The sequence below is a fragment of the Thalassophryne amazonica genome, chromosome 5 (assembly GCF_902500255.1).
Source record: "Thalassophryne amazonica chromosome 5, fThaAma1.1, whole genome shotgun sequence".
NCBI classification, from domain to species: Eukaryota; Metazoa; Chordata; class Actinopteri; order Batrachoidiformes; family Batrachoididae; genus Thalassophryne; species Thalassophryne amazonica.
In genome coordinates, this window is record NC_047107.1 from 86,058,283 (window position 1) to 86,073,339 (window position 15,057).

General features: G+C 40.7%; 1 protein-coding gene across 2 annotated transcripts in view; it reads right to left on the minus strand.

Moving 5' to 3' along the window:
- LOC117510885 (mitogen-activated protein kinase 1) overlaps window positions 1-15,057 on the minus strand; it is a 67,060-nt gene that overhangs the window by 14,192 nt on the left and 37,811 nt on the right. For both annotated transcript variants that reach the window (XM_034170779.1, XM_034170781.1), the window contains one exon: window positions 5,138-5,320. In XM_034170779.1, the coding sequence (XP_034026670.1) occupies window positions 5,138-5,320 (183 nt within the window). The remainder of the gene's footprint in view (window positions 1-5,137; window positions 5,321-15,057) is intronic.

A 15,057-nucleotide genomic window follows, 5' to 3' on the forward strand; every position in this document is an offset into this window, starting at 1 on the left:
TTTCCTTATTGTTCTTGCCAATGTGCTTGCTCATGGCATAGGTCAGGTCCAGAACTTACTCATGTATAGCAATTTGAAGTAACATGCTATGATTTGGGCTTACATAAATCAAATGGAATTTTTGGTTGCTCCAGCGTCCTCCCACTTCCAAAGGTATGCAGGTTAGTTGAACTGGAAACTCTGAAACTTACTGTAGGTGTAAGTGAGTGTGATTGGGTTGTCTATTTGCTGGCTATGCGATAGACTGACAGCCTGTCCAGAGTACAGCCTGCCTATACTCTGAGGATCTGATGGCTTGGGGAGGTGATGGTCTAGTGGTTAAGCAGTGGGCTTCAGACCACACAATCCTCTGTTCAAACCCCAGTCTGGCTGCACAATCAATATGGACCCTTGGGCAAGGTCCTTAATCCCCAAATTGCTCCCGGTATGTAGTGAGTGTCTTGCATGGCAGCACCCTGACATCGGTGTGCCAGTGTGTCTGTGTGAATGGCCAAATGCGAGGCGTCATTGTAGAGTGCTTTGAGCTTCTGATATAGACTGAAAAGCGCTATATAAATGCAGTCCATTTAGTACCTTTCACTCAGTGGGTGCTGGGAGAGACCCCATAACCATTAACAGGAGTAAGAAGGTTCAGAAAAATGAATGAATGGTGTGTCGCAGTGTTTTCTCTTCAAATATAAGGATTTCCTGACCAACAGACCTCAGAATGTCAGGATGGGGAATCTGACATCTGGCACCATAACCATGAACACAGGCACACTGCAGGGGTGTGTGCTCAGTCCAGCACTTTTCACTCTTCACCCAGGACTGTGTCACCCACTCACTCCTCCAACTCCCTCATAAGGTTTGCAGATGACACGACAGTGGTACGCCTGATCAGGGAAATAACGAGACCTGGTAAAGGGAGGAGAACAAACACCTGACAGAGTGGTGTGCAGACAAGGACCTGGTCCTCAATACCACCAAAACCAAGGAGGTCATCATAGACTTCGGTACATTCCCTCTTTGCTCCTCTGCTGTTGGGGAAGAGGGGGCCGTACTATAAGGACACAGGCTAATAGGCTAAGGAACAGTCTTTTCCCCAGAGCTGTAGCTTCCTTCAACCCACCCCGTCACCCATCCACAAACACAGACATTCAGTAACTGATATCAACATGTGCAATAAATAATACAGTCTGTTAACATAGAAAACTATCCTCCCTCACTAAGCATTAAGCACCTTAATAATTTATTAAGCACCTTTTTTGTATTTAAGAAGGTCTTGCCATCCTGTTCAGCTGTTCACTGTTTTTTTTGTTTTTTAAGCTGCTGTTGTGTTGTTTTTGTGTATAGCTGTTTGGAAAGCGCCACCAGAATTTCATTGCAGAAATGCAATGACAATAAACATATAAACTGGTGGGTCATTCTCAAAGAAACCTTCTCTTATAACCAACCACACCTCAGCATATAGAGGACGTACCAGCTAGACAACTTTTTTTTTTTTTTTTTTTTTTTTTTTTTTTTTTTTAAGTATAGCCAACTCATTATGGAAAGAGAAATGCTCTAAAATAATTCAATATTATGAAATAACATAGAGCAATATTATGAATAAACTCAACACTGACACGTTATTACAGTTCGCTTTCATAAAATTTATTAAAAGCCAGTTGATGAATTGGGTCACTGGCATGGTACACAGTTAGCTACAGACAGACTATGAATGGGTCAAGGTTTACTCATGAGACAGACAAATCAGTCATTCCAGAGCTGTTTCTTATTCTCTCTAATCAGATGGCTCTCTCACTGAATCTACATCCCTCCCACTGGTTCTGGTACTTGTCTGGCTCCCGATGACCTCTAGGTTGTGGCACATCTGACATCCCCTGTCTGCCACAAACCTAAATTGTAACACAAAATTTGAGTAACTGCTTGTAGCACACGAGCAGTTGGCACTGTGCCACAGTTATGAACCAGGCAGATCTTGCCAAGTAGTGTTCTGACACTAATTTGTGCTTCTTTTTGAACCATTTTGCTTATTTGTTTTGAGCATGACTCCAGTCGAAATAGCACCTACTGTTTTTTTTCTGCATAATAGTTCAGCTGATGGCAGCACAGTATTATGCATCTTTAAAACAGGAGACTGTTTTGTGGTAGCCTGTAGTATAGATAGCTGTGTTACTAGCTAGCTAGCTAGCAACAGGGATGATCTCCAGGAAAAGCAATTTTCAATTTCAATCATTCATATAGTGCCAAATCACAACAAAGTTGCCTCAAGGTGCTTCACACAAGTAAGATCTAACCTTACTAACAGCCAGAGCAAGCACAGAGGCGACAGTGATAAGGAAAAACTCCATTTGAGGAAGAAACCTCAAGGAGACCCTCCATGACCAGTAAAAGATCAAGGACCGAGACGTCGCCCGGTATGGCGGAGCCGGGGTCCCACCCTGGAGCCAGGCCTGGGGTTGGGGCTCGCACGCGAGCGCCTGGTGGTCGGGCCTTAGCCCATGGGGCCCGGCCGGGCTCAGCCCGAAAGAGTGACGTGGGCCCACCCTTCTGTGGGTTCACCACCTGCAGAGGGCCAATCCTCACCTATGGTCATGAGATTTGGCTTATGACCGAAAGAACGAGATCGTGAGTACAAGCGGCCGAGATGAGTTTCCTCCGCAGGGTGGCTGGGCGCTCCCTTAGAGATAGGGTGAGGAGCTCGGTCACTCGGGAGGAGCTCGGAGTCGAGCTGCTGCTCCTCCATGTCGAAAGGAGTCAGTAGAGGTGGCTCGGGCATCTTTTCCGGATGCCCCCTGGACGCCTCGCTGGAGAGATGTTCCGGGCACGTCCCACTGGGAGGAGGCCCCGGGGAAGACCCAGGACACGCTGGAGGGACTACATCTCTCGGCTGCCTTGGGAACACCTTGGGGTTCCCCCGGAGGAGCTGGGGGAGGTGTGTGTGGATCGGGAGGTCTGGGCGGCTTTGCTTGAGCTGCTGCCCCCGCGACCCGACTCCGGATAAAGCGGAAGAAAATGGATGGATGGATGGACCTCAAGGAGACCAGACTCAAAGGGGTGACCCTCTGCAATCAAGAGCAAAGAATTACCAATCAGCATACAGTACAACCCACCCTTTAATTGGCTGACAAAGTCACTGAGATAAAATAAAAAGTGTTCCATGGCACTTGCAGAACTTGTTAAGCCTTATGTGCCTTCTTGTGTCCTGCAGTGTGAGAATGGATGCCTGCACTGTGCACCAAAGGTTAAGAAGAAGTCACTTGGCTACAGAGGCTTTGCATATCATGCTTCAGTTATGTGGAACAGTTTGCGATTTGATATTAGAAAGTTCACTTCAGCTGATTATTTTAAAGGCACATCTTAAAACATTTTCTGTTGATGAAAAATTTTAAAAAAATTGTGGTTTTTACCTTAGCTTCGACGCATTTGTTGATATATCTGATATGTTTGTATTTGGACCTTAACTGAATCATGATTGCGTTAATGAAGGAGTTGGTATATTTCAATGATTGTGTACACTGTGTATTTGATAATGGTGCTCCAGAACTTTTCAACTATGTTGTTATTCCTAGCAATATTTTTGTGGTTGGCTGGTAGGTATAACACACAGTTACTGAAACGTGTGGTGGGTTTTACAAATAAATCTGTATTCATAAACATGTAATTTTTTTCATTTGCAAAAAAAAAAAAGGGAATTTGAAAACTGAAAATTCTGTTAAGTGATTCAACACTTAGTGAATGTGTGGCACTTGGTGTTTATGCACATGTTCATGCCACACATTCGCAACAAGTACTGAATCACTTAACAGAATTTCAAGTTTTCAAATTGGCTTTTTTTTTTTTTTTTTTTTTTTTACAAATAAAGAAAAAACAATCACTGATGTCAGGAAACTAATGTACCCATAATCCAATGTGGCATGTGTGTCTAAATGCTAAAATCTTAAAAATCAGTGCATTACTTTAAAACTAAAACATATAGCTGATATTTTCACTTTGTAAAACGGCAGATGTGATGTTAATTTCAATAACTTGTCCGCAATTACTTTGTTTAAAATTATAACCATGTCAAAACTGTCTGCCTGTGCAAGACTCCAGTGAAATGACCAGCAGGTCTGTATGGTGTGAAGAGAAATTATCTTTTTCCCCTCTCTCCTTTCTCTCTGATCACCAGGTCTCTTTTGCTGAGAGAAGGCCGATCGGAGACAGAAGCGCCGATTCGTATCAGTAGCTGCCGTGCACTGAAGCCACTGAAAGTTAGCGGTTTAGCTTTTATCTGTAACTTCCGCTAAATTTTTTAGGAATTTATCGATTTAGCTTTATAAAAGTTAACTTTTCAGTTAGTGGGTTAATGGTTATCGAAGCTAACTTTTTGGTTAGCTGTGCCCACCACTGGGTAGTAAAAATCCATGTTACCGGTACAAAATGAATGGAAGTACAATTGAAACTGTAAAGGAGGAGAAAGATTTAGGTGAACTTGTAAATGACGTCATTTTTTTTTTCCAAATATATACGTATCTAATGCAGCAGTCAAAGCAAATAGAGTTTTTGGCACAATCAAGAGAACTTTTACTCATATTTCCAAATAATCTTTTGTTGATCTTATAAAAGTTATGTCAGATCTCAGAGTACTGTGTCCAGGTTTGGTCCCTCATCTTCAGAGAGACAAAAATGTATTATAAAAAGTTCAGAGGAGGGCTAGAAAAATTGTCCCAGAGTTGGTTGATTTACCATATGAAGAGAGATTAATACAACTGACGCTTAATGAATGAATTATGAATGTTGAAATTTTATCATTTTATTGCTGTACTGATGTCTTATCATAGAGAGCACTTTGAAACCTCTTGCATGAAAGTGCTGTATGAGTAAAATCATTATTAAAATATTTGTTAATGACATTTACTATTTAGTGCACTTTGGAGTTCAATAACCCATAGCCATTAGATGGCTACAGACTATTACTTTTATCAGTGGTCATTTAAGATGATGAATCTTGTCCGATACTAAAGCCTTCAGTATATCAAGATCTCTCCAAACTTCACCAATTAGCTAAAACTGAAATCTTGCAAAAATGCTTCTTTCAAATTACAATTTCAAGGCAGAAGCAGTTTATTGTTCAGCCCAAAGGAAACCTTAGCTTGGTTAGGAAAAAGGATACACATCCTTCATCTGGTCAATGGTTGGTGTGCGGATAATGTCATTGATTCCAATAATGTTCTCATGTTTGAAGCGTAGAAGGATTTTGATCTCTCTCAAAGTGCGTTGGCAGTACGTCTGGTGCTCAAAAGGGCTGATCTTCTTTATGGCCACACGTATCTTGTTGTCCCGATCATAGGCAGAACTGGACAGATACAAAAATCAAAATAAATCCAAAATTCTGACAAACTGCACATGAAACCAACAGAAAAGTCAATACAGCAATATCCAAATATTTATCATCCTAAGAATTCATGGGTCAAATCTTAGAGATAACTGATTAATTTGGATGTTTGGGATACCCACGATCCAACCATGCTTGGAATTTGTAATACAAACATGGCATGAGGCACACTGCATAAAACAGAATGCCATGCTTGTAGGTATTGCTCAACTTGCATAACCTGCAGTCAGAGTAGTTTAACCGCTGCTCTTCATTTAAGCAGCTCACTGAAACTGGTGCTCTTTTAATAATCACCCTGCAAATATTTAAATCCGATTTGCATACACACAGTGCATAAAGATCTACAGAATGTACTACTGAGGAGTAAACATGCATGCTCATTATGTGAGAAATGTGTCCCCCAACCCCAATATTACCTATGTGTGTGTGTGTGTGTGTGTGCGTGCGCACATGCAAATGTACCATTGCCGTTTTCAATATACTGTATGTGGATAATGAGGAAAAACCCCTTCACCTTTCCAATGGATAACTGACATCACAAAACAAGGACATCTACACATGGATGCCATGTTACACTTCATTAGTGTAAAGTGAGAAGTTGCAGTAACCCAGTGGGCCCCGGCACAACAACTTGTCTGAGCACATTTCCAGAGTCACACCAGAATACAAAAAAAAAAAAAAAAAAAAAGAAAAAAGAAAAAAGAAAAAATCTATGGAATATTAACCACGGTAATACAAACTGATCGCAGTACGACAGCAGCCGAATGTCCACACATAACTGCTGATTTGATCATCCAGTCACAAAACTGTTTTTAAATCTATAAATTGCTCAGAAAGAGGGCAACAAATTACAAAATAAAGTCAGCCATGTGGGATGGAAGTGACTTCATCATCATAATTTTATAAAATGGTATAAAATGGCTATTCACAGTCACTGGACAAAAAAAAAAAAAAGTCCCAAAGCTTTGTTTACCATGTAATAAATACCATAGTTTTTGTATATCGGATTTTTCGCTTACATCGAGTAAAATGTCCTGTCCGATAGCAATGTATTTCCGTTAAAAACCCCAAGCAGTATGGAAGTGCAAAGTAACAGAAGTATGAAATTAAAGTTCAGCGCTGACACTCGCCGATTTGAGGAAAGTGGGACAGGAGTCATTTCCCTGATTAAAAGCTCGAGCGTTTATTTTTTTTCCACACCGTGTACAGACTCGGTCCCGCAGCCTAGGTGCACACGTGTTAAATCAGACACAAAAGGCTGTGATTTGACAGTTTATTGTTTTCACTCCATCTGCCATCATATTTTAATAGTTTTGCAGTGCGCTTTCTGATTACAAATAGATCAGAAAAGCCCACAAATTCACAACACGAAGTCTGTAAAAACTGGAAAATGTACACCTTACCTTTGAAGTGGAGGTGATGATTGTAGACAGAAAACCTTGTTGATGGTCAAATTAATCCATAATAAAGCATAATCCAGGGACAGAGAGCTTTAAAACTGTCATGCACATCATTGTATGACACAGAGTTACAGAGCTGCAGAAGCATAAATCAGGCTTTAAATTAATTAAATAAATCATAAAAGGTAAATTTATGTTAATTTGATAGCCTAACTTTTTTTTTTTTTTTTTGACAGTACCTATACCTGGAAGTGTTGCTGTATGTGGTTAAATGATTTAAAAAAACAATGTTGAAAACATAAAATGTTCATTCAGTTCAGCACAGTTGACCCCCAAATAGCACCATGTTCTGAGTTGACACTACTTTCTCAAATAAGAGACTCTAATCTGGGGGTTCTCCCCAAGAAAAATTTGAAGTCTCAGATGCATTCTGTTGCATATTCAGGTCTATTCACCCACCAAGAAAAAAAATTCAATTTTCTGTTGGGTCAGGTCAATATTTCCACCCACTGAATCTGAAGTTAGTTTTTGTCAATCACGTTTTTGAAATATGAAAACATATTTCTTGTATCAAGCATTGAAACAAAAGCTGCAGTCTCGCACACCTCACCTCTTTGGCACCATAAACAATATTACGGCTCTTGTTCACATTTCACGAACGTGGTTTAAACATGATGCTTTTGAAGCCGCTTTTGTGCATAATTAGTGACGTCAAACTTGTGAGTGAATGAGCAACCTTTGCGTAATCCATCAATACGGAACATACAGATTGCAAAAAAACAATGTGGACATCATGTTTATGCATAAAGTTTACAATTTCACGCAATGCGTGGCAGAAAATGGTGCACATCAGCACACAAGGACATGCTATCACACAACTGATTTATGCCTCATTCAAGTATTGTTGGCACATTGTTTACATACAGTGTACGACATGGTATGGATGACGTGCATTGTTCATGAAAGGGCATGCACTGCCACAACCACTTTGCGAATACGTGAAGCAGTTGTGGCATTATTTGGTCCCACTTCATCCCACTTGATGGCATGCTATACAAAATAACAGGCACCACATTGTTCCATTCCTTCTCCTACAAGATGTTGAATGCCAAAGAAGCTCTTAAAAACAAGAAAAGTCCTCTATACTCTCTCACACCTGCAGCGCTGCTTCTTGAAGAAAAGGAGAAAATGCAGAAAGAGCAGGCCAAAGTAGAAGGCATAATAACCCTATTATTATTATAATATTATTTATAATAATAATATAAAAAGGAAGGAAAGGACAGTGTGGATGAGAGAATGAATGACTAGAACACATCACTTCAGACATTGTGACCAGTTATTGACAGAATTTTACAAGAGGAATTACCTGAAAATTCCTCCTGAATTCTGAATTATATTCCGGTACTTATTTCTTGCCAACTCTGGTCCTTTTTTCTGCTTTGGTTGGGCATCTTCTTGGAGACCTACTTGAGATGCTTGAAATTCCACACTTGAGGAGGATGAGGGAAGAGGAATAGCCCTCTCCATCTCTGTAACCTCTGACTCCAGCTGTCCCTCTGTCTCGATTTATTCTTCTTCTTCATGTGTTCTAGCCGCTGCTGGTCTTGTTATTTTTTTTTTAATAATTCTTGGCAGGTATCTTTAAGTTGTAGCTTATTTACTGCTGAGATGAGAAATGTATCAGGATTGGCGATGGGCTCACTATACGCACTGCCGATTGCACGGATGTCGCTGATTGGTGTGTGAATAATGCGTGGATTTGGCATGCCCAATGAGTGTCGAGATCGTGGCATTTGCAAAGTGTTCGTACAGTCCGCAAACTATGTGGGAACGCTTTGTGCTAGGGTCTCCCTCGCCCACTTAACCACAAGTCAGAAGGTGTGAACACTGCGCATCTGTCACAATCATGTCATAAACAGGTCATGATCTAAATGTGGCAATGCGTCACTGAGTGACAATACGCACAATGACACACATTGGCACGCAGTGTTTGTGAATATGTTGCACAACTAGTTCATGCAAGTGGCACGAAATTTATGCGTGCCAGAAATTTTCTTTGTGCACTGGCACACAGCCTCACACATTTTATGACAAGTTTACTCATTGGCACGCAAGACTGTGTGCCAGTGCAGCGCTCAAATTCCTACAAGTGTCAAGGTGGCTTAATGCACATGATGTCAGGGCAGTGAACAGAGAAACCCTGCAATGCTCTTGAGCTCAGTGATTTTTTTTTGTGTGTGAATTATAAAAGAAGTGACAAAAACACCCACATAGAATGACTGAAGAAAAGGAGTTGCTATAGTGATGAAGTGGAATGTAAACACAAAATGCTCCAACCTTCTTGCTGAGATACGAGTCACCTTCATGTGTGTGGAAAATTGTCTACATGTGATATGCAGTATAGAAATCATCACATACATGTGAAGACAATATCAAAGCTAAAATCTGCTGCACAGCTAAACCACTATTTGTCCCACTACTTCAATTTTTTTTGACAAAGCAAAATAATTGGCTAGAAAAATGTGAGTACAACTGCTTTATAACACTGTTCCACCTCCACTAGCACCAAAAATTATTTTGCCAGTCTGTTGATGACATAATTACTTATGATCACTGCAATATACATTTAGAAAACTACAAACACTGAAAAGCTGCCTAAATATTCAGTATTTATAAATTAATATATAAATAAGCATTTTAACATGTGGCAAAGGAATTTGTTTAAGGGTCTTCCACGGCATACCACTAAACCCAATTTTAAGTACAATCTAAAGGCCATTGTGTACTATACCTCATACAGACCAGCCATCAATATTAAAAACACTTAAAAAAAAAAAAATTAAAGAGGTGTAACTGAGAACTAGTAAATAGATAGATTGACAGTACCAGTTGGATGATGAAACGGGCTATATTTTTCCCTACTTTTAGGCTTCTGTTTTTCCACAACAACTTTCTATAGGTGGAAATGACATACTACCAAGATAATAAATGAAAAACCAATGGGAAAAGATATATTGTATAATGCCAAACTAGTCTGTCAGTTCCTCATCCTTTTTGTGAGGATTGGTTTCTTTATCCTCCTCCACCCCCAAGTGCAATCTGTCAGAAACATTTTAGACAGAGAAGCCCCAACCCACCCCACTAGACTGACGCACGTATACACACAGTAAGACCATGCAAAAGCCTTTGGTCTGCACTATCTAAATCAAATTTGCTGAGGCACGCCCACGTAGTCCTTGTTAATCTGTACAGGCCTGCAAGTGCAAGGAACTTTCAGGAAGTACAACGTACACCAACGTGAAAGTGTAGTGCCACTATTTCTTCATGGATTTTACTACCAGTCTCCTGATGTAAACAGCCTGAACTTGACTGGACAGCATCACTTCAGAAATTTTGGACATTTGTACTTAATTACTAATTACTGTATTTTTAGTGACTGCATATTTGCTTCATCACGTAGCGCCAGTGGCTTTGGAAAGATAAGAATATCCCTGTAGTCTTGACATATGTGGAACATTTAACTGGTTCAAAGATGCTTCACATCAAATGGAAGACATGTGACTTAGGGCTGAGTGATATAACAGTATTAAAGTCTTAGTTTTGTCGCAATATGGGTGATGCAAAACCATTAATAACTAATCCTATATTGTAATATGCACAATACAGCACACCATTGCAGAAAGACCATATGCAGCTGTTACCGAGTGTTTATGCTGTAAGTTGTTGCTGCTGGATGATGTCTTCCTGACCACCAAAGCTCACTAAAAGGGGCAGTTGTACATGTGAGTAAGACAGCAGGAGTAGAAATGGATTTCACCCCGTTAATCTAGCGTTGCATGTCTCATGGGAATGTAATGTATCATAAAAGAAAGCAATTTATGGAGCTTCCTGTGTCCTTAAATTTGTTGATGTTTTTCAAAGGCAATATAAAACTGAGCTCTGTCATTTGTTTCACTACTTTATTGTGGATTAAAGCCACTGTCTGACCACAGTGACAAATTCATTATTACTGTTAACTGGCTATTATATAACACCTGAAGAGATCCTTCTCATTTGATTGGGGGCTTGTATGTCACGTGATATTGATCATTTGACCCATTTGCAATTTTGTTCCATTTACCATGCAATTTTGGTTCCATATGTTCTGTACCACTGCACACCGCGACCACCTTAAAGTAAAAACACGACATATTGCATTTACATGGATGCAGCAATCAAGCATTGATGGACCGTGCTCTCAGACTAGCACTCTCGCAACCTTTAACATGGCAATGGTGCTTAGTTTAAAAACAAACATGACAGGGTTTGTTTTGGTGACAGAATGATTTGAACAAGTTCACTGACAGTGCTCATTCTTATGATATGAAAAAACAAATCCAGTACACCGTACGCCATGTGGAGGCATTTCAGTATTCGCTGGAATGTCTCTAGCTGAAGTAGAAGCACTGCCGGACGAAGAACTTGACATGATTTTTTGCTGGACCAACAACAGCAGACGGCAGTCTGTACAAGAAGAAGTCAATGCATGGCATTTTCGATTGGATTGTTTTTGAACAATCTGACTGTTTTTGCAAGTTGACAGAACAAGTTTGGATTGTTATTTTAAGTTTGTATTGGACTGTTTGGAACCTCTTGACCTCAAAGTACCAGTGAAGCACACCAAAATGTAAGTCCCTTTTCTCTTGTTTATAAATTAATAAAATATCAAATGACAAGGATCTATTTTAGGTGTTATATGAAACAAATAACTTTTTTTTTTCATTTGTGCAAGGGTAAGAATATTTCATGAGGTGAAAGATGCAATATTCTTACCACTGCACTCATACACATTCATTATTTGTATACTGATATATTCTAGCTACAAGATCGCTTTCAATTTCAATTTGTTTTATCTGTATAGCGCCAAATCACAACAATTCTGCCTCAAGGTGCTTCACATGGGGAAGGTCTAACCTTACAACTCCCATGCAGTATCAGCAGTGCTTGGGCAGACTTGTCCAGACTCAGTAAAGAAGACGTAAGCTCTATAGGCCCTGAGGCCCATTGATGCCAGTGCTTAGCTCTGGATTCTGTAGCGTGAAGCAGAACAAAGTCTACGACTCCCCTTGACAGAATGCCAGTCAAAATCAAGTTACTTCCTGAGCCAAGCTCAGGACCCATTTACAGCTGAGTGGACAGACAATGCAGATTAACTGTCTTGTCCCAAATCATAGACAGGCAGCATGAGCAAGATTTAAACCTAGGTCTACATATTGGCAGGATAATTCCTTATCTACTGAGCCACCTGCACAAGCAATGCTGGGAAGGGACAGAAAACTTCAGAAGCCTTCCACTGCGCATGCCTCGTCTCCATGTAGTACTCAACACTACAGAGTGGAGTGGACAAGGACCAAGACAGTGCATGTTTTTTGCAAGCGATGACATCAGCAGAAGCTTTTATTGATGCGCTCCTCCCATCAACTTAAAAAGCCCTGATCATGTATGAAATCACCTGCTGACGTGATAAGTATAGCACACGATTGTGCGCCCCCCAGCTATAGGAGCAAAAACTGACTGGAAGGCCCACAACAGCAAGGAACAAGCTTAAGCCTTTATCACATGATTACACAGAACAGGCAGGCAAGCCACCACAACCAGGACACGTAAGCAAGCATCAAACATCTCAGGTGCATGTGCAGAGCCTGGGAATGTGTGATCTGAATATGACGACACAGTGACCCTGATTTTCAGTGTGGAAGACCACAGGCGACATGAATGTTACCAGTAGCTACTATTCCCGCAGTTTTTGCAAACTTTTCAGCAAACCAGCAGCAGCTCATGCTACCCATTGCTAGACCAAACAGAGACAAAATAAATAAATAAAAATAAAATAAATGTAGTTGACCATGTCTTTCCAGATGTCTGGTCTATAGTGAGCAATTACAATTTAATAATGTGGCCAATTTAGAAAACAAACATATCTCAAACATCAACAATAATGCAATATCCCGCACTGGTAAATGCTGCTTTGGTACAAGCGCTTGTTACATTCTGATAACATTTCAAGGTATGCGACAGTTGATTTCAGAATGCCGGCACCAATTCATGAAACTGGCAGTGTCTAGGTTTGTTAATCAAGGGCCATAACTCTATCAAAACATGTCAATCTTGTACAATATTACAATGTGCGTATTACCAACCTATAACAAGGACTTGTACCAAATTTCACAAAATTCTGATGGGAGTCTAGATTTGTTAATCAAGGGCACTAACTCTGGTAAAACGGCCCCAACTTGAACAATACGATATGTGTATTACCAACCTATAACAAGGAGTTGTACCAAGTTTTATGACGTTCCTCCTAAAAGAGAGAGGGGAGTTAATTTTACACTCAACAAAAATATAAACGCAACACTTTTGGTTTTGCTCCCATTTTGTATGAGATGAACTCAAAGATCTAAAACTTTTTCCACATATACAATATCACCATTTCCCTCAAATATTGTTCACAAACCAGTCTAAATCTGTGATAGTGAGCACTTCTCCTTTGCTGAGATAATCCATCCCACCTCACAGGTGTGCCATACCAAGATGCTGATTAGACACCATGATTAGTGCACAGGTGTGCCTTAGACTGCCCACAATAAAAGGCCACTCTGAAAGGTGCAGTTTTATCACACAGCACAATGCCACAGATGTCGCAAGATTTGAGGGAGCGTGCAATTGGCATGCTGACAGCAGGAATGTCAACCAGAGCTGTTGCTCGTGTATTGAATGATCATTTCTCTACCATAAGCCGTCTCCAAAGGCGTTTCAGAGAATTTGGCAGTACATCCAACCAGCCTCACAACCGCAGACCACGTGTAACCACACCAGCCCAGGACCTCCACATCCAGCATGTTCACCTCCAAGATCGTCTGAGACCAGCCACTCGGACAGCTGCTGAAACAATCGGTTTGCATAACCAAAGAATTTCTGCACAAACTGTCAGAAACCGTCTCAGGGAAGCTCATCTGCATGCTCGTCGTCCTCATCAGGGTCTCGACCTGACTCCAGTTCGTCGTCGTAACCGACTTGAGTGGGCAAATGCTCACATTTGCTGCCGTTTGGCACGTTGGAGAGGCATTCTCTTCACGGATGATGCGAAGGAGATGTGTTGCACTGCATGAGGCAAATGGTGGTCACACCAGATACTGACTGGTATCCCCCCCAATAAAACAAAACTGCACCTTTCAGAGTGGCCTTTTATTGTGGGCAGTCTAAGGCACACCTGTGCACTAATCATGGTGTCTAATCAGCATCTTGATATGGCACACCTGTGAGGTGGGATGGATTATCTCAGCAAAGGAGAAGTGCTCACTATCACAGATTTAGACTGGTTTGTGAACAATATTTGAGGGAAATGGTGATATTGTGTATGTGGAAAAAGTTTTAGATCTTTGAGTTCATCTCATACAAAATGGGAGCAAAACCAAAAGTGTTGCGTTTATATTTTTGTTGAGTATAGAATGCTTATGCCCTTTTTGCGATGCGCGGAAATAGCCACAACAGGAATAATGAGAGTTTACCACAAAATAGTAACTCAGTTTTACACACACACACACACACACACACACACACACACACACACACACACACACACACACACACACACACACACACACACACACACACACACACACACACACACACAATGAATTAATTTTCTTTCATACAATCATTTTAATCATCTTTCACACTGAAATGGAACTTGTAGCACACAAGTGCTGTTGTCCTTTCTACTTGTTTCTGTAAAAAATGCATTGTTGTTGTTACTGTTGGGGGTCTTGAAGGAATTGATCCCATTGAATATTTGGGAATTATTAAGCAACAGCCTGTTCAAAGTTTTGTTTTCAAATTTAATACTTTAAAATAAATAAGAGTGTGTATTTTTTTTTAACACCACTCAACGCTAACCACTGACCTAAGGTGATGACTGGGGGCCTTTGGTATGAGATGTCTTTGGAGTATCCTTGGGCAATGCTGTAATGATTTTCTATCAAGCAAGTGGTTACTTAGGGAGACTGAGATGAGGGGCATAACTTGCATTGCGAGAGAGGGCCGACTTCAACATCTTGGGCATGTGGCACGTATCTCTATGCATGATCCAGCACTCAGTTACTTCAGTGTGGAGGACCCCAGCAGCTGGAGAAGGCCAAGGGGACTCCCATGCTTCACATGGGTGTAGAGGTTTACTTTCAAGAGGTGGGGATGGGTCACTTGTCTGCCTGAGTGGTTGTCATCCAGGATACAAGGTAGTTCCATGGTGTCATTGATGAA